Source organism: Hibiscus syriacus, unplaced genomic scaffold (genome assembly GCF_006381635.1).
Source record: "Hibiscus syriacus cultivar Baekdansim isolate YM2019G1 unplaced genomic scaffold, ASM638163v2 tig00112498_pilon, whole genome shotgun sequence".
Classification (NCBI taxonomy): domain Eukaryota; kingdom Viridiplantae; phylum Streptophyta; class Magnoliopsida; order Malvales; family Malvaceae; genus Hibiscus; species Hibiscus syriacus.
Window position 1 is genome coordinate 1,984,010 of NW_024063347.1, and position 26,853 is coordinate 2,010,862.

The window sequence follows — 26,853 nt, forward strand, 5'->3', positions numbered from 1 at the left end:
TAAGCTTGTTTATCGACTCGTTTATAATCCCGTTTATCCGAATCGTTTCTTTTTATTTTTTACATTTTAAATATTGGTGAATGTATAGACTAAATCAAAATAGTGTGAACTTTAGAGTTTAAATTGTGAAGCTTAAGGACTAGTGGCATAATTTCACCATTAGTTGGTTTGTATTATTTATTTTTGTTTGTTTGTTTAGTTAACATTTTTAACATATAAATAAATATGTTCACAAATGTTAAATAAATATGTTCGTGATCATTAAATGAATCGAACACGAACACCTTCAAAAATAATTAAAAGAACATAAACAAGAAATTAAAAATTTAAACGAATACGAACTAAGCATAAACACAATAATATATGTATATATATAAACACAATCGCAACCTTATTTGTTTGAATCCGATTCATTTTTACTTCTAATTGTGGTGGTGAAATTTTTTGAAATCTTAGTATATAATCCTAGGATTGATCAACTCTTTTCTTTGATATTTGATATTTCCTCCATTTATGATAGATAATTTTGAAAGATAATGCAACAGGAGAAAGTGATTCAAACATGATGTTAGGGATTTTATTTTCTCAAATAGTATATTTGTTATAGTGTTACGTGGAGGCAGCATGGAGCACTTGGTACCTTTCGGAAGATGTTGGAAATGCATGGTATCTTTGGTGAAAGATGCATAGATGACAATGTCTTCTCCAATGTTGTATATAGTTTGATCTAAAAGTCATCGCTCGTCCGATTATTTTTCTAAAGACATCAAATGTTTCTCACGTCTTTCTAATGTCATTATAACAAGCACTTTACTTTAGAAAAATAAAATCTTCATTACCTAATTTAAATTGTTTTTTTTTTCTACTGCATTATTTCAGAAACTTTCCTTTTATAATAAATGATTGACATAAATGTCATTAATGATGGTTTAACAACTGAATGAGGACACGAACAAGTAAATTTACTGATTAAAATGATGATTGTTATCGAGCTTAGCGGAGTGCGGAGGTATTCTAAGGGACCATATGGGTGGTTGGATCATGGGTTTTGCCAAAGCCATTGGTGTTTGTTCAGTGCTTGATGCAGAGCTTTGGGGCATATTCGAAGGTTTATCATTGGCTTGGAGTTTGGGTTTCCGCTCGATCGTGGTCGAAACGGATAGTAGGGAAGCTTTATCAGCTATTGGTTTTGGCTCCGATAGGAGAGGAAGTTCAAGCTCCTCGATGTTTCCACACATTCAACAGCTTCTTGTTAGGATTTGGAAATTGGAAATTGTCTTTGCACCACGGGAGAACAATAGAGTTGCAGATGCTGTAGTTGGATGGCTTGGACACATTTCTTTCAAACAATTCCGGAGGAGATTAGGAAAGTCTTCTTGAAAGATGCTTGCTGTGCAGTGAACTAAAACACTGCTATATAACTTGTCTTTTATCTTTCTTATTAAAAAAAATGATGATTGTTATCTTTAGAGGTTTTATGTACGAACATTAGAGATTACAAGTGTATTTGAACTTTAATTATTAAATACTATTTTTTTAAAATAAATATTATTTTATAATTATCTTAGATTAATAAAAAAAATTGAGCAGTGGAAATGAAATTTGTGACCTAAATAAATAGTTCACATGTCATAACTCAATTGAGTATTATCCAAATCTCTGCATTGTGGACCGAAAGCCACAAGTAAAGGAAACTTTTGTAGGAGAAGAGAAGAAACAATTAAACAAACATGGAAGCCCAGTTATGCTTTCCTTCTCTGAATTGGACTCCAATTGCGGTGCAGCGAGAATCAAAGTGAAGCCACCAGCTTCAACTAAGCCGTTTACCTTAAGATACCGGGTCAGTACCAAGAGAAGCCTCTCTATCTCCTCTTTCATTCCAGGCCCCGATTATGCTCTCACTGTCGATGCCGTGGGCAGCTGCTTCCCGAAGTTCAATCTGATTCACTAGAATTCGGGTGCAGAAAGGGTGTGATCTGGTTGCAGCTGCTGCACTCCGGACCCTGTCGCCTTTGGTACCTCAACTTTACCTCTTCTCAGGCAGGTCCCTTTTTTTTGTTGCTTTCCATTCTATCTATTTTTATTGCCCCCGCTAATAGTTGTGGTCTTATGATTGTATTGTAAAGGAGATAAGCAGTTACATGTAATTATTGCTGGTTCTTGGTGCCGAAGGAGGCGTTCTCATTTCTGCCGTTCAAATTGGCCGGGTTTGCGGTGCATTAGTCATTGCTTTTGCCAGGTACTACCTACGACCACTCTCTCTTAGCTTCCATTGTTGTTCATTCAAATTGATAAATGTTAGTTGTGGTAAATTATTGGCGAAGACTAAGACAGCCGCCCATACTCTTTTAACTTGTTCCATTTATATGTATATGCGTAGACGAAGAGTAAGGTCATCCAACACTACACAAGAGATGGTGGATGCTGCTATTTCTAGCATCACTTCTTCACAGATAATGATGATACGGGGTGGTGGTGGTGCTGCTGCTGCTGCTGCTGCTTTCCCATTCAAATCCATGGAACTGCGATGGATTCGCAGAAACAGTAGAAGAAAGATCCCTAACCCAAACCCAAGTTCAAGGGAGTTTGGAAGCTTAAATTCAACACCACCACCATTGATGATGCCAATTTACATATCAACGGACCCATACCACATTAATCTTCAAGAGCTTAGTGAGCTGTACACTAGTTGCAACCACTCCTGCCACCGGTTCCCTAAGGTGGACCTAAACACCGGCATAGTTGAAGAAGCCTTGAACTTGGACAAGCTCCGGATTGCTCTCTCCCACAGTTGTGTGATTGTTTCAGTCTTCTGCAAACCTCAGCATGTCAAGGTGACTAGCATCACCAAGCAAATCCAAAACAAAGAACAGCAGAAGCAAATGAAAAAGGACTTTGTTGGAGATTTGATGGAGAGTGTGACGCCCGTCAACCCTTCGAACGGCCGGCTTATTGGCTTTGGCCGTGCTGTTTCTGATCTAGGATTGACTGCATCCATCTACGATGTCATGGTACTTGTCTTTCTATCCTTTGGTAATTATGGGGTTAGCATCCCAACATCCTTTAATAACCAATCTGTTTGGGCCCTTTTTCCCCTTTGTAGAAGAATGCAATGGTTATAAAAAAATATCAGATAACCTTACTTGTGGATATCAATATCAAGTTTTCAACTCTTGGTTTGTATTTTTTTAAGGTAAAGGGCTAAGTTATTGACTGTAATAAGGCTTTTGGATTATAAAACCCTCAGTTTTTTATCAGTGTGATTTCTTGAGACACCTCTAATTCTAATTTGATACTTGGGTACCGTTCATATTCCTATAATCGTGCTTTAGTGCATTTCAGGTCGCTCCTCCTTTACAGGGCATGGAAATTGGGACGATAATAGTTAAAAGGATTGTAAGGTTTGTTACTCTAATGTTTCTACTAATTTTGAATTTTTTAACAGGATTAAGTAGTTGCATATCAAATCTGCCCCAAACATGCATGCATGCTCAATGTAGGCATGCAACTGTAATCTTGTTTTCCTTTAAACAAGAGCCAGTGCATGCATCCATACTCAGATCTAGAAATGGTATCATGTCACCCGTTTGCCTGCTTCTGAGTCATGGTTGTTATAGTTGAATAGCAGGAAAATTCTATTTGTTTGATGATTTCAATTTTAGCTGTCAAAGTCAAAATAATTGCCCCAGGAACTGCACGATGGAGATTACATTATCTTGTTATATCCTTATTCTTAGCCTTCAGTTTTTGAAATGAAATGTATACTGGTAGTTACTAAAGTTATATGTACGAGTTTAACATTTTTTACCCTAATTTTGCTTCTAGGATGCTCACAACTAGAGACATTTATGACATAGCTGCTATTTGTTCCACAAAGGAAAGGTAATCTTGTCATTATGCTAAAATTTCATAACCTATGTGTTCTCTTTAAGCATCTGTTTCATGTACCCTGGTTTTAATGGTTTTACCACTAGGCAGCCTCTCTTTTCTTGCTTGGAAACATGTTGCAATGTCATTCTAACAAAGGCCAGCCAAGTGTATTACAATCAGCCTACAGCTTATGGGGAATTATTTTTTCTCCTGAATTTGCTGCAGCTTACTGTCTTCTTTTTATGTTATCTGGCTCAGTAGCTCTCTTCTGCCACCTTCACTCCAGCCCTAAACCAGAACGAATTAAAATATAGCAGGGCTTAAAATTTGATTAGATAGGTGCTTCTTTCATTCATTGAACGAACATCATCGGATGGATTTGTTGCAAACAAATTATGTGCAAACCTGAGAGAATCAAGGGAAAGGTTGGGTCATTGATAAATGATTCGTGTTGATTCTTTTTCAAGAGCATGGTGTTTATAAGCTTATTTCAGGTTCTTCTTCAAAGCATGTGGATTCAGAGATGACATCTTAGGCTCTACTACGATGATGTATGGTAGGACGGTTTCAAATACTTGTTTTGAAGGTGACGAGATGGTTACGGAAGCTGGTCGAAAACTTTTGTTAGCTCCACCACCCCGAGTGCCACCGTTTGCATCTTCCAACACAGCCAAACATCAAGGTTGAAGCACACGGTTGCCTTATGAATTCAATTTTTTGTCTTATTAATGAAGCATATGGAATTTTTTTTTGTTGGGGGGGGGCTTTTTTTTTCCGGTTTCATTGTGCATTCAAGATTCTCTTTCATCTTAGAAAAAAATTCTCTCTTATTTTCTTGTAAGTATCGAATTTGAAGTTCAATGTTGCAGTATGTATGATGTATATGAATTTAGTTTTTTGCAATGAAATTCACTGTAGTTTGTTCCCTGTTGTAAAAGGTAAATAAATTGAATGAAGAGAGAAAGAAAAAACTGACATAAGTTCTGAATTAAGCACCACAGTAAATTCTTTTCAAAGTATAATATGAATGGATTTTGATGTTGATAGGGCTTTCTGTCATTGGCATTCTCATATGGATTAGTTTGAAATAGATTAGTGGTGAAGTTTTAATATTGGAAAAGCACAACAAAGGATGCCACTATAAGAAACGTGGGTGCCTTAAGTAAGTGTTTCCCAGCCAACATCTTCTGAACTGCAAATGCATGGAGACTATTCCACGGTGACCGTGCCAACAATATGGCATATATTGAGCAGATAAGTTTGGAATTTTATCTTGTTTCATGTTTTTTTTTTATAAATAAAGAGCAGAAAAGTATTGATAATGTCATAATCTGCAATGACTCGGATGCTAGAATCCTTCTCCGATGAAGCTCCTCGAGGCACTATCTAATCAACTCACCTATGAACGGAAACACCCGAACGCTAGACTTTATAAGCTTAGTAGTATATTTCTACTTTACTATACACACATCATAAATATAAACATGATATGTGAGTACGGATATATAAAGGGCATGAGTACAATGCCAAAAAATACGCTATCAATCATATAACAGTAATCACACAATGTCAAGTACAACCTGAATGAGGTTTAGGTACATAGCATCAGAAACATACATTCACTTTTGAATGAGACTTGGGATCACAAAGCATAAAATACATACATTCAATATCGGGTGAGGCTTAGAGTCACATAGCATTAGGAATGTACAATCGATATCTCGCCATCAACATTGAAGTGCTCATATAGGTATCCAGATCCATTCACACAAACCACACAACAAGAAATAATTACAATGATATACAACCAAAATCAACGATCAAGCCCAATTCTTTTAAAAATGATTTTCACCATTAATAAACAATAAAACGTGACTATTAAAAATATGGTAATTTACACTACCTTCAAAGAAAAATGTGTAATTAATAATATATAGTTTAAAATCATATTTTGTTTGTTCTATAATAAACTTTCAAATCATATAAATTATAGTTTCTAGTTTAACTCTTACAATTTATGGTAATTTTTTTAAATAATTGTTATTTTGTTTTTAGAGAGTTTATTACATTGTCTTCTTATCTTTACTCAATTAAAATTTAATAACTTTTAATACACAACTCAAAATCAAATATAGTTTTAAACGAAACTAGACTTCCATCCCATTATAGGTATACAAAGCTCACTTGTTAATTTTTCTTATGAGATTTTTGGTGATTTTTCAAAGTCATTGCTAGAACAGATTTATGAGAATTTTGCTGTCTAGATTTTATGATCTTTTATCACTCAAAAATTCGTATCTTTTATGGGTACTCAATAGCTTGGATAAGTAAGTATTCATGTTTTATGGGTACTCAACTTATGGATAATCAATTATTACGGGTCGAGACACGAATCGCATTTTTTGTACCAACAAATCTTACGTATTTGATATATAAGATATCCATAAAAGCGGGTACCTAAATACGAACACCCCTAATATGCTATCTTAACTACAAAATTTGAAAAATCTTCATTTAACTCTTAAAATTCTCATTATCATATATGAAGATTCAGGCTTACCTCTTGAATTTTAGAGGATGAAATGGTAAGAAAGACTCACTCATCAATTCTCTCTCTCTCACACAGCAATCAACCAAAAACAACTGAAGGAGAAAGAACGGAAATGCTATAAAAATGAGGTCTGAAAAGGGCGATTTTCCCGATATATAACCGTTGAACAATATATTTCTCGATCAGGCACCGATTAGACTATATTTCTCGATCTAACACCCTTTACAGAAAGGCGCGCCCCCTGCAGTGCGTTTTACGTTGATTTGGTGCCACGTGGGGTAAGGCCCCCCGAAACGCGCCTTATGCTGACATGGTATACACGTGTGTAAAGCGCGGTCCTTGGAGCGCTCCTTAAGCCACCTAGGAGTATAGCGCAGGGCAGGGATCGCGCCTTACCTTTAACACAATTATATTAGGCGCGGAACAGGGGTCGCGTCTTAGCTTTATCTGATATAATTATGTAAGGCGCGGTGCAAGTATCACGTCTTGTAGCTTTTCTCGGCTATAAATACCCTTTCCCCCCGGTAACTCCTCACATCTTCTTTCGATTAGGAAAAAATTAATACAATAATCCGACAATCTTCTCATATTTAATTCAGAAATTCGTGCGATTTTTCGTTATAAGGTAATTTGTGATAAATTTTTTTATTATACTTATTGTTTATTATGATTATTTGAAAAATATTATACTAATTGTTGTCAATTAATTTTTGTGTTTGTAAAATTAGAAAGCGGGAGTATACGTCGAAATAGTTTTGCGGTACAGTTAATAATATAAAATTATATTATTTAAATTATTATTTTTTATGTGTAAAAAATTATTGTGTTATACTTTCGTTCATATATTTTTTATTTAATCAGCTTTATTTTAGTTGTATTTTTTGCAGATATAATATTGCCACACTTTTAAACTCAAAGAATGGTGCGACTTTCAGCTATTGTTTATTATGATGGTGAGATTCGAGAAGATGAAACCGACGTTGTTTTCGTATCAAATGAACGTGTTAAAATATCATTGAAGAGAAACATAACTCTTAAGGAGCTAATAACGAAGATTTCGAGGAAGATTCATGTTGGAAGTAGTAGAAGAATGTCGTCGTTGCAGTACAGATTTCCAGCATCATCGTTGCCATTAACTTATACAGCGTTCGAACTTTTGAACAATGATGATGTTGAAATGATGGTTGAAGCTCAAAGTAATTATTCAGACGCCGATATTGAGATGTATGCAAATTTTATTCAAGTGCGTGCTGTTCGGGGTCAATCATTAAGCTCCCACTATGGGCTGGCTGAACAAGTTGATCAAGTTGACAACCCAACGACAGTAATGTGTACTGATTTTAATGCCATAATGGGGAGACATTAATCCGCAACTCCTTACGATATGTATCAAGGTGGGTCGATGAACAATTCGAAAGGTAACATCGCGTCCAGTTCAAGGGGAAGGCATTCATCTGCAAATCCCTTTGACTTTAATATGGAGATGCCATCGACGCAACAATCTGTGCAGTTTCTATTTGACACGATGGCTTCAAGCTCCAGGGGGAGGTATTCGACTGTGAGCTTTTTCGATCTGAATGTCGATATGTCTTCCAATTCAAGGGGAAGGCGTGCAAGTAGTAGGTTCTTCGACCTAAATGTGGAGAGTATGGAGGAACCATCATCTCCACCAGAAGAACTGCTTCGTGAGCCTGGTGTGGATGGTGCTGAGACTGGACTATTCATTCACCCATAATCACCGCAATTCAACTCCGATGATGATGATGATGTGTCCAGCAAGTATGACACAAACTACCCTCTAGCACATATGTATGAAGCTGATTATGGTGCAATGTATAGGCCAAAATTTGCGGATATGCCTTATCTCGATGACTATGAATATTACTCATCAATAAATAATGGTGAGTTATATTTAGGCATGGAGTTTTCAAGCAAATTTTCAAGCAAAGAATAAGCGATGATGGTTATAAAAAATTACAATATCCATAATTCTGTTCAATCGAGAGTCGACCGTTCCATGACAGAAAAATATGTATGCTACTGTGCCCGATGCGAAAACGGATGCAATTGAATGGTTCGCGTATCGAAGAGGAAGATGAAAAACAACATATGAGAACTGACAGTATACAACGATTCTCACACATGTTGTGCTGGTGCAGCTGAGGATGAACCGGAAGCACCTGCTCTCCGTCCACGAGTCAGTGGACGATGGTGCTGTGTCGGTGAACGTCTCTTTAGACGTCGTGGAAAGGTCCGCCCTCGTGCATCCTCGGGAAGCAGAAATAGTTTCCCGTTTTTGTTAAACCACTCATAATAATCATCATCAACCGTCAAGTCATCAACATAAATGGGCTCTCTACGGGGAAGACGACGATGTCGATCCTCCCACAACACGACCAACTCATGATGCCTCACCAGTCAATCTGTATCGGTCTTGCCACGTCTATCTATGATATGCAACTCGTCTATATTGCGAGATGCTTCCGGAATTGGTTGAAAACAACCAAATTGCCAGAGCACACGATCAGTGGAGTGCCACTCGACTGTCGCATAACAGATCAAAGGGATCATCGCCATCCAAACATCTGATGGGCCCCTCAACTCAGGTGGGATCACTGTCCTCACATCATCATTAGAATATGACACCCATTCAAACTAAAACAAATATATATAATTTTTATCAAAATAATAATCTAATTATATAACTATAATCTAAAATCAATTTTTAAACATTAAAATTCATACATGAGTGCTAGCCTTCTGATCGATTAGCACACTAATTTTTTCCTAAATCATCAGGTAGCTCCTGATGATTTTTCCTGTCAGTAGATCATCTATTCAAGGAAAAAAATTATTATATATTGTATAAAATTATTAATATACGAAATCAGTTTTATAATTACCTCAAGAATAGCGGAAATACGAATGGATTCTTCACAACGGGACATAAAAAGGGCAATCGATATCATACCCAAGACTGCAGCAGCAGGAGACATCCGCCGATAGCATTACGTCTGTAGTCAGTGGCTCGACACATCTCCATGTACAGGAAACTCAAAACTGCCGAGCCCCAACTGAGTGATCCGACCAGACGAAAGTCGATAAGATGTCGCAACCACATACAGTGAACTTGGTTGCGCGATTTATCCGGCATCAACAACCCTCCTATCAGCTGCAGTATGCATGCTCGTGCATATATTTTAACTTCATCATCTGACGCGTCCTCGCTCAACTCCCGAAAATTGGCATCTAACCAATTTAACGGTATCCGACCACCGTTAAAACTTTCCGGGACACGTCCTAGATTATCCCGACACAAAGCAGTCCAGGAACCCTGCGCGATCACTGATATCACATCTCCATCCACCGGAATCCCCAGGTGCATAGAAACATCCTCAAGTGTAATCGTGCACTCTCCGCACGAAAGATGAAATGTGTGGGTCTTCGGCCTCCACTGCTCTACTAAGGCAGAAATAAGGTCTGGTTCTATCTTACAGTGACCCTGATATCTACCTATGTAACTGAATCCAACATCTACTAAATACGGCAAGACACAACTAGGTATCACTAGCTTAAGGTTTCTAATAAAAGGATCTAATACACGGTCCTTCTCCTAAAATTAAATAATTAAAAAAATTAATTCTTAATATAATAATCATGCATTAAATAAATCAACAAATTATTACTAATAGTTTTAATTAAATTAAAACGTTAAAATGTTACCGTATCAGCAAAGTGTCGAGATATATGATTTCCATCAAAGCGAAGTAGACCGTCTTCCATTTTATATCTGCAAAAAAATTAATTAAGTAAAATATTAAATAAATTAAATACTTAAATAAATTAAATACAAAATATTAACAATATAATAAAATATACCATAGACAGAGATTATAAGAGTATTTGAGAGAAGTTGAGAGAATTTTGTGTGATGAAAATGATTGAGGATGGGGTATTTATAGGTAGGGATTGAGGTGTAAAACGTCGAGGTATGTGGGTAATTATAGTTAGGGCGCGCCTTTGTGACGCGTGGCAGATTTTGGGATAAGACGCAGCCCCAGCACCGCGTTATACCTCCTTTACACATGTGTATACCATGTCAACATAAGGCGCGCTTTAGGGGCATGCCTTATTCCACGTGATACCAAATCAGCGTAAAGCGCGTTGCAGGGAACGTGCCTTTCTGCAAAGGGTGTTAGATCGAGAAATATAATCTAAACGGTGCCTGATCGAGAAATATACTGTTCAACGGTGATATATCGAAAAAATCACCTCCTCCCTTTAGCCATGGCGAACACGTGCTCCTATAGAAGAGTAGCATTGACTTTTTAAAAAACTGTTAAATCATTCAAATGGTCCTTTAACTTTCATCAAATTCTCAAAAGTTCCCAAAAGAGATTTAATTACTTAAAAAAGGCCCCAAAGCCTATTAAAGTGAGCCAAAATTTGGCCCAATGAAACCCGGACACTAAATAAATAATACATCACTAACTCAAGTTAACATTCGGATGTAGACTTAAAAGTTAAAGTTGCTACAAGGTAATCTTATTTGTCATAAATATAATTTGAGTTAGTCTGAATCGATTTCAAGTTTGAATTCAAAGAAATTATTTGAATTAATATGTTATCTAAATCTATTATTACAAACAAACAAAATATGAATATGGTTATAATATGAATTTAGATTTCTTGTTTTCTTATTTTTAAAAGAATATGAATTATAAATTTATTATTGTTGTTTAATTTTAAAAGAAATCAAAGGGTTTTAGGATAGATTTGTGAAGTTCGAGACTATTTAATGTTTGACAATGACGACCGACAATGATCAAAACACTATAAAATAATAATGTAAGTGATTAATTTTTTTTAAATATAGACACAACAAGTTAACAATGAACAAAAATGAAATACAAGTAGTCATTTTAATAGTTTACCCAAACGTGTGTGTATGTATATGCGTTAAAAACTTATCAACATGTTAGAAGAAAACAGAAAAATATATGAAAAAGAAAGATGGAAGCTCTGTTGTGCAAGTGATTGGGAGATCCAACATCAGTCTCACCCTCGGTGGGCAGTGATTCGGAATAGTCCCCATCTCCCATTGAGGTTATCAGAAACTATCCCATTCCAGAATTGGACTCTCCAACTGCAGTGAGAGTCAAAGTCAAAGCCACCAGCTTAAACTACGCCAATTACCTTCAGATATTGGGCAAATACCAAGAGAAGTCTCCCCTCCCTTTCATTCCAGGCGCTGATTATGCCGGAACTGTGGACGCCGTCGGCCCCGCCGTGACCAAGTTCAAGGTGGGCGACCCCGTCTGCTCTTTCGCTGCCTTAGGCTCCTACGCCTCTTTCATCGTCCAAGATGAATCCCTCCTGTCCGTTCCCCACTAGCTTTAATACTATCGATTCTTAAGGATTAATTAACGAACTAATCAGTGTTTCTGATTCACTAGGTTTGGGTTGCCCAAAGGGTGTGATCTGGTGGCAGCTGCTGCACTCCCTGTAGCCTTCGGGACCTCTCATGTAGATCTTGTTCACATGGCTAACCTGACCTCCTCTCAGGCAATTGTCTCTTTTATTTATTCGTTTATTATTACTAAATAATGATGGTAATAGTACTCGTAAAGAAGAAAAATGGTAATTATTACATACAGGTATTGCTAGTTCTTGGTGCCGCCGGAGGCGTTGGCGTTTCTGCTGTTCAAATTGGCAAGGTTTGCGGTGCAGTTATCATTGCTGTTGCCAGGTGCTGCTTCTTTCTCTTAGCAATAGCATTGCACTTCTTCATTTCAACACTCAAAAAGTACTGGTATCAAACAATTTCAGGGGAGCTGAAAAGGTGCAGTTTTTGAAGTCATTGGGTGTTGATCACGTGGTAGACTTGAGTAATCAAAATCTAACTGCAAGTGTGAAGGAGTTCCTCAAGTCAAGGAACCTCAAAGGGGTTGATGTTCTCTATGATCCTGTTGGTGGCAAGCTTACTAAAGAAGCTATGAAGCTCTTGAATTGGGGTGCACAAATTTTTGTCATTGGATTTGCCAGTGGTGAATTCCCTGTGATCCCAGCTAATATCACTCTTGTTAAGGTACTTCACTCTTGTGTAGAACTGGAATGTGCATGGACTCTTGGGCATAAATGAAACTTTCTTTAAATATTTATGATAAACAAAAGATTTGTATGTCAAATAATTAACTATAAATTTAAAGTAGCAGGGATTGGTTCTAAACCTACTGTAATGAAGTTCATTAGTTTATGTCATGTTAAACAAGTTAATATTTAGTATAGTCAGTCTCTCGTTGTTAGTTTTTTTTTTTATCTTTAATAGCCTTCTCACTCATATAACTTATGCAGAACTGGACTGTGCATGGACTGCACTGGAGTAGCTACAGAATACATGGACCGGCTGTGTTTGAGGATTCCATCCGGGAGATGCTCTCCGGGATGCAAAAGGGCTTGATTATGATTCACATTTCTCATATTAACAGCCTATCAGAGGTAAGGAGCTCCTACAGGTCTTCTATTTCCCCACTTTGTTCTTTTATAATGTGAAGCTCTAATTTATGAAGGAAAACTATAAGTGAAAAATATAGAGGAAGTATATGAAAAAATTGATGTCTTAAACCTCAAATCTCTTTACAAAAGCAGAGTGGCTCTGCTGAAAGCCAGGTTAGCCCATACATGGAAGTGCAGCGGACCAAATCCTATCCATCTCATTAGATTTGCAACTTTACCAAATAGAAGTAGTATTCTCATCTGCATTCCTCATTTGGAGTTGGTGAATTATGTTGTTTCCAGTCCCAATTTCCCAGGACTATCATAAATCTGATGCAGATAATAGGCAGATTGATGCATGGTGAGATTTTGAGACCTAGACATGTCACATGCATGATTTACTTTTGGTGCATACTTCTTTATAGCACTCAACCAAAATGATGAAGCTTGTGTTTGCTACCGGTCCATTTCTATTCTAGTAATGATGTTATTGTCTTTAGGAGGAAAAATGACAGTTCTTATACGCATTTCAGGATTGAAGTCTGTAGTCCGTCGTATCATACATGATTCTGTGATAGATGCTTATGAGAAATTCATGGATTTCTTTGATTGGTTTTATCTTTTCCTTCCCGTGTAGGAGATGATGTGAAAAGATTTTACTGTTGTAGGCTTGCAGGTGTAGTTTCTACTTTCTACTTCTTACATGAGTCATTTCAGCTTATTTGGTTGTTCGTCTTTGACAGGCCAACCTTGCATTCTCTGCAATTAAAGATAGAAAAGCAATAGGGAAAGTGATGATTGCATTTGATGATAAGCGAAGGTCTAAGCTTTAAGTGATTAAGATTTACCCTCGCAACTAGATTTGTCTCCGATGCTCGAATTAAATAAGGAGTTAAAAATAATATGAAAAATGGAAATAATAGGGGTGTCCATGGTTGGCACTTTGTTTATTTTCAGTTCTGTACTTGCGTTACTGGTATTTGTTATAGACTGGTGAACACTCTGGAGTTGCTTATACTTTGTAGAGAAATGGGTGAGTAATTCCAAGAGAACCGTAAGCTCACGCTCGTTGTTTCCCAAATTCTTTGGATATATCATTTTTTTCCAGAAATAAAAAACATGTTTTAATATTATTGGAGAATGTTAAGGTGAAAGTAGGATGATAAAAGCGCTATAACAGTTGCCTGCCACAATTCTCGGTTTACAAAAATATGCTCCAACTACTAATGAAGAATTCACTAGTTTTGTCTACAAAAAATCCTTTTGAAGTTTGATTTTGCTACCAAGTGTTGCAAATGGAATAATGCCATGATATACTGACTTTGAAAGCATCCGTGAAGAGCATTCCGAATACAGGGACCCTCAGCCAACTTCAGGGTAATATAAGCAAGGAATACAAAACCCTATGATTCTTTGCAGCCAGGACGCTTTGGAATTGTCAGGCTGACAAGAATAATTTAAGCACCAGCAAATAATTCTTGCAGGCGAGGGTTCTTTATGGGTAGCTTGGCTCAAAAGCTACGTGTTAAAGGAGAATGACTTTTGGATCATAGATGGAGGAGCCAATACTAGCTGGTGCTTAAACAGAATATTTAAATCAAGGACAGAAGCTCTTCCTGTCCTATCTACAGGAGCAAAGAAGATAAGGGAAATATGGGAAAAGGTACGGGTGAAGGGTGACAAAATACCTTGGCATAAATTGATTTGGTTTCCTCTTTACATCCCTAAACATAGTATGATTGCTTGGATGACTCTCTTAGACAAACTTCCAACTAGAGATAGGCTTCAAAGAATGGAGATTTCTACTGATGGTAATTGTGTTAACTGCAACAAAGCTTTGGAGACAAGGGACCACTTGTTCTTAAGAGTTCCCCTTGGCTTCTTCTTTATGGGCAAAGCTTTGGAGACAAGGGACCACTTGTTCTTGTTCTTAAGAGTGCCCCTTGGCTTCTTCTTTATGGGAGGCCATTTTGTTCCTAAACGGGTTAAGGAGGACCCCATTGTCATGGGAGGACATGTTAGCTTGGGCTTGTAGTGCTTGGAAAGGTAAGTCTCTTCTCACAACTATATTGAAACTGGCTTGGTGTACTTATATTTACGCCTTGTGGGAGGAACGAAATAGAAGGTTGTTCCAAGGGTGCTTCAGAACTGTTGAAGAGATACTTAAAGCTATTAAGGAGATTATAGGTATACAATTAAGAGGAATGAACATAAATAGACTATATAGTGTTAATATTACTCTTTGTAATTTTTGGGTATAGTCTAACCGATCATTTGATTTTGTAAGTAGGTTGCTCATATGGTTTTGGTTGGTGATTGATTTTTTGTAGCAGAACTCTTCTTCTTTGGGTAATAAAATGAAATTATCCAAAAAAAAACAAACATGTATTTGATATTGAGCTATTTTAAAAAAAAAAATAGTTTGGAGTGATTGTAAGATAGTATTTGTTCTGAATTTTTTAAACTTATTAACAATGCACACACACACCTATAGGCCTGCTTAAATCTAAAACATCTAGGAAGAATAATATTTTTTTTACTACTGAGGTTACTTAATGGATTCGATATATAGCCAATTTTAGTCCAGTGGAATATTGCCGTTAACCAGCAATTTATTACCCATATACAAAGTACCTGGAACAGCAATTTCTTGGACATTATACAATAACAAGCATACATCATTTCATGGAAGATTTTAAGATATGTACACGTGAAAGGTATCGGGACCATTTGTACAAAGATCATTAGCATTTGCCTGGATTCAGTTCTACCCAGGCCGGCTCTCAGTTTCCAAAACCTTGACATATTCCTGCTGCAACATCTCTCCACCATTAGCGGGATCAAAACTACATAAGAAATGAAGTCAAAACGTTCTACGTTAAATTTATAGAACTCATGGTATTTTTTGATGAAAAAATGTTTTAAAGAGAAAAATAAACTGAAAATTTTAATATTCAAAGACGATAGATAGTTATAGATGATCGATAATATGAATTTTGATTGGATTTAAGAGTGAAAGTGATATATTTAAAGTTTAAAGATTAAAGTGATATCTTATTTAAAATTTAAAAAGAAAATTAATATTTTATCTAAAATTTAAAAAATATTCTTAAAAAAATAAAAAAAAGTTACCCCTAGTCAAAAGAAATATATTATTTTATTTTTAATAAAATAATATCTGTTGTGGAACACGTCAGTAAGGCGGGACTGCATTTTTCAAATATTTTTTTCGCCAACATTATTTTCTTAAAAAAGTCAATATATTTAGAAGAAAACAGGAAAATATATGAAAAAGAAGAAGAAGATGGAAGCTCTATTGTGCAAGAGATTGGGCGATCCAGCATCAGAATCACCCTCAGTGGGCAATGATTCGGATTCGTCCCCATCTCCCATTGAGGTCATCAGAAACTATCCCATCCCAGAATTGGACTCTCCAACTGCAGTGAGAGTCAAAGTCAAAGCCACCAGCTTGAACTACGGAAATTACCTTCAGATATTGGGCAAGTACCAAGAGAAGCCTCCCCTCCCTTTCATACCGGGCTCTGATTATGCCGGAACTGTCGAAGCCGTAGGCCCCGCCGTCACCAAGTTCAAGGTGGGCGACCCCGTCTGCTCCGTTGCCGATTTAGGCACCTACGCCTCCTTCGTCGTCCAAGACCAATCCCTCCTGTCCGTCCCCACCAGCTTAATTTAATTTACTTTAATTTATTAATACTATCGATTCTTAAGGATTAATTAATGAACTAATCAGTGTTTCTGATTCACTAGGTTTGGGTTGCCCAAAGGGTGTGATCTGGTGGCAGCTGCTGCACTCCCTGTCGCCTTTGGGACCTCTCATGTAGCTCTTGTTCACAGGGCTAACCTGACCTCCTCTCAGGCACTTATCTCTTTTATTTATTCGTTTATTATTACTAATTAATAATGGTAATAGTACTTGTAAAGAAGAAAAATGGTAATTATTACAAACAGGTATTGCTAGTTCTTGGTGCCGCCGGAGGCGTTGGCGTTTCTGCTGTTCAAATTGGCAAGGTTTGCGGCGCAGTTGTCATTGCTGTTGCCAGGTGCTGCTTCTTTCTCTTAGCAATAGCATTACATTTCTTGTTCATTTCAACACTAAAAAGGTACTGGTATCAAACAATTTCAGGGGAGCTGAAAAGGTGCAGTTTTTAAAGTCCTTGGGTGTTGATCACGTGGTAGACTTGACTGATCAAAATCTAACTGCAAGTGTGAAGGAGTTCCTCAAGTCAAGGGACCTCAAAGGGGTTGATGTTCTCTATGATCCTGTTGGTGGCAAGCTTACTAAAGAAGCTATGAAGCTCTTGAATTGGGGTGCACAAATTCTTGTCATCGGATTCGCCAGTGGTGAAATCCCTGTGATCCCAGCAAATATCACTCTTGTTAAGGTACTCCACCTTTTCCCTCTTTCTCTCTAAATTTCCGTGTGTCTGCATTGAATAGACGACCATCATACTTCATTTGTGGGTATTGGCAAAGTACCAAGAGTGGTCTGCTTGTATTTATGTACCTCATGTCACCGTTCCTAACACTTCCTTTTGAAGGTGTGGTTTTGTGATATTCATTTCTCGGACCCAAGATGGTTTTGTGATATAATTTCATCTGTGCTTGCCTTTTCTTTTATCAATATATTCAGTTGAAGAAGACCATAAATAGACACTGAAAATGCAAATTAGTTGAAATCTGTGTATTTATGGTATGGACTGTGTTTTCTTTGTATAACTATCTGAACTCTAGGATAAATGAATGATGACGTTCTCAAAATATTTATGATAGACAAATAAAAGATTTGTAATGAAGCTCAGTAGTCAACTCTTAACATTAACCAGTCCAGTTACTCATTATTAGTTGCTTCCTTGTCTTTAGTGGCCTTCTCTGACAACTATTTTGTGTAAATCTGGAATGTGCATGGACTCTTGGGCATAAATGGAACTTTCTGAAAATATTTATGATAGACAAATGAAAGATTTGTATGTCAAATAATTAACTATAAATTTGATGTAGCAGGGATTGGTTCTAAACCTACTCTAATGATGCTCATTAGTTTGACATGTTAAACTAGTTCGTAATTATTATGGTCACAGTCAGTCAGTCACTTGTTGCTAGCTGTTTATCTTGAATAGCCTTCTCCCTCGTATAACTTATGCAGAACTGGACTGTGCATGGACTGTACTGCGGTAGCTACAGGATACATCGACCAGCTGTGCTCGAGGATTCCATCCGGGAGTTGATCTCCTGGATGCAAAAGGGCTTAATTACCGTTCACATTTCTCAAACGTATAGCCTAACAGAGGTAATGGGCTCCTACCGGTCTTCCACTTCCCCCCTTTGTTCTTTTATTATGTGAAGCTCTAATTTATGAAGGAAAACCATAATTGAAAGATACAGAGGAAGTATTTGAAAATTGATGTCTTAAACCTCAAATCTCTAAACAAAAGCACAGTGGTCTGCTGAAAGCCAGGTTAGCCCATACTTGGAATTGCAGCGGACCAAATCCTATCCATCTCATTAGATTTGCAACTTTACCAAAGTGTAGCAGTATTCTCATCTGCATTCCTCATTTTGGAGTCAGTGAATTATGTTGTTTCCAGTCCCAATATCCCGGGACTATCACAAATCTTACAACCTGATGCAAATTGATGCATGGTGAGATTTAGAGACCCAGACATGCATGATTTACTTTTGGTGCATACTTCTTTATAGGACTCACCAAAATGATGAAGCTTGTAATTGCTACCGCTGTGATAGATGCTTATGAGAAATTCATTGATTTCTTTGATTGGTTTTATCTTTTCCTTCCCGTATAGAAGATGATGTGAGAAGATTTTACTGTTATAGGCTTGCAGGTGTAGGTTCTACTTTCTACTTCTTCGGAATGCTTCAACTTATTTGGTTGTTCGTCTTTTGACAGGCCAACCTTGCATTCTCTGCAATTAAAGATAGAAGAGTAATAGGGAAAGTGATGATTGCATTTGATGATAAGCGAAGCTCTATGCTTTAAGTGATTGAGATCTACCCTCGCTTGAATCGCATGCTCGAATCAAATATGGTGTTAAAAATAAAAGGAAAAATGGAAATAATAAGGGTGTCCATGGTTGGCCCTTCTTTGTTTACTTTCAATTGTGTTCACGTGTTATTGGTATTTGTTAGACTGGTGAACTCTCTGGAGTTGCTTATAGTATGTAGGGAAATGGGTGAGTAATTCCAAGGGAACCGAATGTATCAGTTATCACTCGTTGTTTCCCAAATTAAGACTACCAAACGGTACCCAATTCTTTGGACTTGTATGGATACATTATTTTTTCCAGAAAGGAAAAAACACGTTTTAATATTATTGGAGATTGTTAAGGTGAAAGTAGGACGATAGCGCTATAAGAGTTGCCTGCAACAATCCTCAGTTAAAAAATATTGCTCCAATGCTCCAACTACTAAAGAATAATTCACTAATTTTGCCTAGAAAAAATGCTTACCCTTTTGAAGCTTGATTTTGCTACCAAGTATTGCAAAATATAGTGAATTTGAAAGCATCCACTGAAGAGCATTCCGAATAAACTTCATGGTAATATAAGCAAGGAATACAAAACCCTGTGATTTTTTATAGCCAGGACGCTTTGGCATTGTCAGGCTGACAAGAATAATTTGAGTACCAGGAAATATGTCTCTTATATAGAGCCAATTTTAGTCCAGTGGAATATTGCCGTTAACCAGCAATTTATTACCCATATACAAAGTACCTGGAACAGCAATTTCTTGGACATTATACAACAAGAAGCATGCAGCATTTCATGGAAGATTTTAAGATATGTACATGTGAAAGATATTGGATCCATTTGTACAATATCAGAGGCATCTGTCTGGATTCAATTCTACCTAGGCCGGCTATCAGTTTCCAAAAACTTGACATATTCCTGCTGCAACATCTCTCCACCATTAGCGGGATCAAAACTGCACCTGTAGAAACTGATAATAAGAAAAGGTGTAAGACAGAGTAGGAAATTTTTAAAATAGACCAGAGGAAGAAGGCAGAGGGAAGTAGAAGGAGATACTCTTCTGATCGTGGAGTTCAGACTGTTTCTCAAGAAAACACAAATCCCCAAGTTTGTGGAAGTACTTGTATGCTATACAGTTTGGTCTGTTTCTTAAGTTCAGTACCTGACCTAAGTATGAAATATACAGCATCTACCTAACTTACAAGAAATTAGATGCCGTACATCATAAAAGATGTAAAATGCTCAATAAAGCAGTACACATTTGAAGTTGGCAAGAAACAGGGAAAGTAAGTCCCTATTGAAATGGATTGTTGCACATCTGCTGATTATCATCTCAGAGAAGAAGCAGATTTGTTTGATGAAAGAACTAATACACGAGGTTTAAATTTCGGGTAGGAACACAATTATGCAAATATATAGCTTTGAATAAGGTATAAAAACGATATAATATGAGGTGGGTCAACATATCCAAGGCATTTCCGTACCTTACAAACAATTATTAAACCAACTAAAGCTTTCTATTTTATCAATACTAGTTCCTTAATTTCAATAGGAAATCAAGCACAATTCCTCTTCAATGACAAAATAGCATTTGAATGGTATTCAAGAGAAAAAGGAGAAGCAAATACCTCCCATTCAAGCCAACAATAATAACAGTGTTTTGAGATCCAAATGCTGCAATAAATTGGTGGGTATCTTCAGGTAAGTGAAACTGAGCAAATGACCATTCTGAGCTAAAATATTTTGGTAAAACCCCTGGCAAATGCAGAATGTTGGTACGTTTAGAGAAGCAAATACTCATATTTTAATTAATATAACACCAGCCAACTAATTCTCTGCTTCTCACCTATCCTCATCGTTATACATCAGATCTTCTATAAAGAATTCCATATCTAGCGATTCACTGACTTAAATATTTTGTAACATACAAAATTGACTTTTATTGGAAATTTCACGAAACGAATTGATTGCAATTCTGTTTTAAAAAGTAACAAAATACCTGTATATAAACTACAAAGGCTTACTGTATTTATTACCTCTCATAAAAGACAATGATGAACCAGGATTGGCACCAGTGCTTGGAGTTATAAGAGCATCAAGTGAAGTTGAAGAATTCTGATGAAATAATGCTGGACCTTGGACAGAAGATTGTCGAGAAGATGAATCCTCCCCAAAAACTCTAACTCGAAGGTGAAATATATGAACAGTTCCCTTATCACTCGACACAGCCAACCATTGGGCATTTGGCGAGAGGGCAAGGCTATAGATATCTGCTCTGTCCACTCCTCTTCGTACCTACATGGACAGTAACTATTACTATGAGCGCCTAAATTGCAGAGGGATTGAGTGGAGATGAGAATAATGCTGAAGAGTCCATCATGCTAATTGACGATATAAATGACATTACACCTACTGTTAACACTTAAGATCACTACTTCACAGATCGGGCAGGACAGGTTTAGGGGCAAAGCTAGTAATTTCCCCCCTTGAATCAACATTACTTGAACAATACAAGTGTAAGTTTAGGAGAAAACAAAACCATAGTCCAGCAATATACCTCTTGTAAGCGAGTTCCCTCCATTGTGTTGAATATTCTTATCAAGGTACCCTTGGTACTAGCAGTTACAAGAAGTAGACCATCAAATGTCAAGGTCAAGCAGGCAATATGAGAATCATGAGCATTAATTAGTTTCATCCTATTGAGGCCGAAGTGTTCAATTCGAACTTGTCCTCGATGAAGACCAGGACAAGCCAATACAGATGTATTAGAATGGTGAGCAAGGCAACAAAGGCCCCTAGGATTGGCCAAAGTCTCAATTTGATGAAGAAGCTTGAGATCCATAAAACTGTAGACATATATCTTGTGCTCCAGGATCACAACAATGCGATCACGCCTTAATTTGACACCTCGAACGTCAGACCTAAATGCAAATTCACCAATGCAGCGACTTTGATGATCATCCCAGATTATAACTTTGTTTGGAGGGTAGTGAAAATTGGAGTTCCCGCCGACAAGTGCCAAAATGTTGCAGCGGAAGAGCATTTCAACAATTTTGAAACCCCCGGATTTGAGATCACGTCTGAAGGTTTCCTTAAAGGGTTGACAATTATAAATACGAAAACCTTGGGATGTGCCAGCAGCAAAGCAGCCATAATCCTGGTTCCAGGACACAGAGAGTAACTCTATTTGGTCAATATCAGGGGCATCCTGGGACTGCATAAAGGATGATGGATCATCGGAAATGTGGGTTTGAGTAGGTTCAGCGGATGTCCTTGCAAAGAGTGGTGGAGAGGTGGACAGTGTGGTTGAAGTCATGTGTAAGTGAATGATAATGATTAAAAAAGGTGTCTCCAACTCTGGAATTGGTTACATTAGCCTAGCAGCACACGCAGAGACAGAAAGCTCCAAAAGGAAATCTTGCAAAACCCTAAAGCCACCAATAACCATGTATGTGTACGTGAATGAATGCTCAAGACTTAGCTAGCTGAAAAAAATCAAGAGTGCAGAAATTTAGAAACTATTCTTTACAGTTCTTTTGTCAAGCAACTATCCAAAACCTAATGATTGCATAATAATTAGGATTAGTAAGGCAGCATTAATCCGAAAAACGGAGCAGTAGGCACGAGATAAATTATAAGGGTGATACAGTAATTAAGGGAACCAAGAAATTTAATTCCAATTCATGATTGCAAAAATGAGCAAAAAGAATCCAACAAGATCGAAAATATATACAAAAAAAGGGAATTGAAATTGAATGCAAAATTGAGTAACAAGAAGCAAAGAAAAGATTGAAGGGGGAATTGAGAAACCGACTAATGCGAAACGAAGGAAATGACAACGAAATCTGCAAGAAAGACAGAATCAGTGGTTAGCTAATAGATCTGATCCGAGGTCACAAACAACAACTACGTCTTCGCCTTCCTCCGCTTCTCTTCTGTATCTATCTTCCATTTTCCTTTCGGTTAATATTATCATATAAAAATTGTAAACTTCGGTTTTGTATTGTTTTTTTCCCTTATGAGAGAATGTCTACATTGGGCCAAGCAATGCGCAGCTCAAAGCCCATATTTAGATTTCTCTTCACAGTTAAGAAAAGGCAAAATTAATAAAAAGATAATTGAATTAGGTCAAACCCAAATACAAGCCTTTTGGGGTTCTTATTCTCCCCAAATGAAAATTATGTTCCTTTGATCTATTAAAAAGTAGGGTGTAAAGATTTTAGGGTTATTTTATCTTGTTCTTAGTGATGTTTGTTTTTATAGACATTTTAGAGTTTATTTTTTTGATTGAAAAAAATATTTTAGAATTGGAGAATTTGAAAAAGAAAAAAGTAATTTTTTTAGAACAACATTAAATCATGTCATGATTAATATATATATATATATATATTGAAATAAATTTGAGAGAATATAACAACAATTTTTGTTTTGAAAATAAATCAAAAAAAAAAAATCTGCCGCCATCCTATTCACCTTCTATTCTTATCCTATTTTTTGCAATCAGTTTTCCTATTTTCAGAATACAATCTCCATTTTTAAAGAAAACTGATAGGCATATTCACGTCATTAAAAACTCACCTTCTGATCTAAATCCTACAAAAATAATATAATGTTCAAAGATGGTAGAAAATATTTTTCTCATGCTATTTTTTGTATGAATTCATTTTATGATGGTTATAAATTCTTATTAAATTCAATTATTAACATGATTAAGATTATCTTATTAAATTCAGATTCATTATGACATTATCTTATTTGATTGGATGATTTGCAAATTATTATTTTCTATTTTAAAATATCACATCAACTTTATTCATTCAAATATATATATATATATATATATATATATATATATATATATATTATGAAACTTTGTATAGATTGATAGATATATTGAGGCGGAAAAAAGAATGTGATTCCCAAATTTTGATTACTGTCACGTTACGTTTATCGTAGTTGTAGATATAAGAAATTTAAATCAGTCTATTATGTATATAATTCAATATCCCAACTATTAAACAACTTGCTAGAAATACAATGTTATTACAATCATTGTATCACAATCATGAGTTATTCTTATTGTAAAACATAATAATTGTGAGACGATAATGGAGTTAGATTTTTTGTAATTTTATCGTAACAGAACAATTACGACAATAGTGACCTGCTATTACCATAATTAGTTATTACCCGTAATTTAAGGCCACAATTCATTGTTATTAGTCTGATTCCCCCTCACACTGCTGTTTTCGACAATACAGATTTCAGAAAATACCGCTGTAGGGAGAAATGAGATTTAACGACTTCAACTTGCAGAGCTAATTGAGAAATGAGACTTTGTATGACCACAGCCCACAGGACCAGCGAATGTGGGGACCAAACTTAAAAACAGGACAAGTTGTTTAAAGTAACAAGCAAAATCTAGTGAACTACAACACTAATTAATAATCCACTTTGCATATCAGGTGAAAATGGTGGCTGTTTAGGGACCACATTTCATATATATATATAACATGCATCTATTATAAATGTTTACGAGAGATCCATGGGGAGCAGGAAATAAGAGAGAGGAATGCAAGTTTAATCATCCGTAACTTATTCATTCCTGCAGTAAGATCCACGACATCATCATCACAGGCCCCATGCAAGCTATAAAACTAACAAGATGCCCAAGTTAAAAAAACAATGGCATTCTCTTTCGATGCACACTTTCAGATGCAGAAAACAACTGGTTCTAAATGTGCTTAACCAAAACCAATATTTTAAACATGTAGTTGAAACACGCTTACTTGCAGGGATGGGCCAAGGGATGTTAGAGTGCGGTTGCATCCTTGCAGTTGAAATCCTATAATTTCACAATCTTAAATTTCTAATATAACTTCCTAAATGTACATTTTATGACATAAAATCATACGTCCTGTTTATTTGTTTCCTGATGCTGATGGCTGGCTATAGTCAAATTTCGAGGTGCGAGCAGTCAGCAGCATACCCCACTCATGCATTTGACACTTTACAAGCAATGAAACACACCCAGAAACAAACACATGCCAACACGTGCACCGAGCTGTACACCGTCTGATTCAAAATGCCAACACATGGTCAACAGACATCAGTAGTAGATCATTAATAGTTCCATCAGATGGAACTGACTCCACTTTGAGCAAGTTAAATCCAACACTACTAATGCTAGAGCCTGGAGTAATGTATGTACAGATGTATACACAAGTTAGAGAATAGAAGGAATTGGGGACTGGGACTGGGACTGGGACTGGACTCAAGAGAGCTTGTCAATAATGGAACCTTTAAGCCAACTCCCGTTTGACAAGTTGAGATGACCATAGTTTGATTTCCCTGTCCAGTAAAAAGAAAAATACACCAAATGAGTAACAAGCATTTACGCCATGTCAGAGAGGTGGCAATTAATGATCCAAGTCAGTGTGTACTACTTTACTTACAAAGAAGAAGGTCGATGATGATACGAGTTAGCCGTGTTGGTAGATAAGTTACGTGTGATAATGAGGTGAAAGCTATATACAGATAGGTAGTAAAAGTAGAGAGTATTTGGTAGTACAGTAGACACATAAATGAGGGGGAACAGGAAGAAGGAGCTCCCTTCAGTCCAAGCATGGAGAAAGAGGGATGCAAAATTATCTCCCGCTTCATTCACACAATCACAGTAGTAAAAATCTCCATTTCATTTTCTACTGAGTGCTTGAATGAATGAGTCGGCAGCTAGTTCAACCCCCTTGTTCCCATCCGTGAGTGGGCTAAAGGAAGCTCTCTCTTCCCATTTCCCTAAAATTCTTTAATTCTTTCCTACACAACTGCTGCCCAAACTAGCAAATTAGTCTACAAGATCATTTTTACTAACAAAACAATCAGCTACATCAATTTTATTTTCAGCCAATCTAATTGCAGCGTTATGACAAACACCACAACTCGAATATGTGATCCAAGCTTAGTGATTATAGGTTGAGGAACCAACCTGATGTCCAAGAGGATGAAAGAGAAAGTAAATTAACAACTCAAATGAAATGAGTGATAAAAGAATGATGAAGGGACTGATATTGAAAAACACATATTAAATTGAACGCATTGAACAAAGAAGATCAATCCTTGAGTACCCTTTACCGCCACATTCAGAAACGAAACACCAACTGTAAGACCTTGACATGAAACATGATCGAATTTGAAACATCCAAAGGAAACTAACAACCAACTATGTATATAATAAGCTAGCATATGAAAGTAAATTCACAGAAAGGAAAAGTGTGAGTAGACTATAAACTCCGTTGGTGAGTTAAAGATGAGTTGCAAATGATGGGAAAAAAGAAACATTTCCCAGCAACCGCCAGCTTCAAGGAAACAATTTAACAGATGATATAGAACTTACTGTTGTAAGCGGCAAGGCATGTGCATAAGTTTAGACTGATGAGTTATTATAGGCTACGAAGCAAGTACTAAGCAGGGGGAATTAACCCTGGAAACTGCGGGACAGGCATCAGATCAAAGAAACCATTTCCTGATATACTAATAGAAGTGAATAAAGTAGTCCTATCAAGTCAATATATAGACATGGGATCTAGTATTTTGTTAACATAAAAGGAAAAAAAAGAAAGAAATGAAACCAATAAAAGTAAAAGGAAAGTGTGAGTCTGTATCTAATTCATTATCTTAACCTAACCGCTAAAAAACATACATGTGCTGCACTACTATAAACATTCATACTCATGGAGAGAGTAATCAGGTTGAGTTAGTGAAGTAAAACCCTAATTTTTTAAGTGATGCAAAGTAATGCTTAAAACCCTAATCTTGGGGGAATAAACGGAAAAAATAGAAGCACAAACAAAGGAAAGAGAAATAATGGGAAGGCCCTGGCATGGACAGCAACTGCAGGTAGCAAAACAACGAAAGGAAGTAAGAGAGAAGGTG

At 36.6% G+C, this 26,853-nt stretch overlaps 3 protein-coding genes and 1 pseudogene across 3 annotated transcripts; 3 read left to right on the forward strand and 1 right to left on the reverse strand.

Moving 5' to 3' along the window:
* Positions 1-2,132: 2,132 nt before the first annotated feature.
* Positions 2,133-4,663, forward strand: LOC120180502. The gene is made up of 5 exons (XM_039185815.1): positions 2,133-2,239; positions 2,381-3,011; positions 3,343-3,401; positions 3,826-3,882; positions 4,365-4,663. The coding sequence occupies exons 2-5, from the start codon at positions 2,415-2,417 to the stop codon at positions 4,555-4,557; spliced, it is 906 nt and encodes a 301-aa protein (XP_039041746.1). The 5' UTR covers positions 2,133-2,239; positions 2,381-2,414; the 3' UTR covers positions 4,558-4,663.
* Positions 4,664-11,434: 6,771 nt separating this feature from the next.
* LOC120180674 lies at positions 11,435-13,836 on the forward strand (annotated as a pseudogene).
* A 2,357-nt stretch (positions 13,837-16,193) lies between these two features.
* Positions 16,194-19,276, forward strand: LOC120180673 (quinone oxidoreductase-like protein 2 homolog). The gene is made up of 6 exons (XM_039185956.1): positions 16,194-16,585; positions 16,685-16,793; positions 16,886-16,977; positions 17,061-17,319; positions 18,081-18,224; positions 18,843-19,276. Exons 1-6 carry the CDS (start codon positions 16,203-16,205, stop codon positions 18,930-18,932), a joined length of 1,077 nt encoding a protein of 358 aa, XP_039041887.1. The 5' UTR covers positions 16,194-16,202; the 3' UTR covers positions 18,933-19,276.
* Positions 19,277-19,573: 297 nt separating this feature from the next.
* Positions 19,574-22,901, reverse strand: LOC120180672 (autophagy-related protein 18c-like). Its single transcript, XM_039185955.1, has 5 exons — positions 22,736-22,901; positions 21,479-22,406; positions 20,958-21,216; positions 20,550-20,676; positions 19,574-19,891 (listed from the first exon to the last, which is right to left on the reverse strand). The coding sequence occupies exons 2-5, from the start codon at positions 22,235-22,237 to the stop codon at positions 19,798-19,800; spliced, it is 1,239 nt and encodes a 412-aa protein (XP_039041886.1). The 5' UTR covers positions 22,238-22,406; positions 22,736-22,901; the 3' UTR covers positions 19,574-19,797.
* Between the last annotated feature and the right edge of the window lie 3,952 nt (positions 22,902-26,853).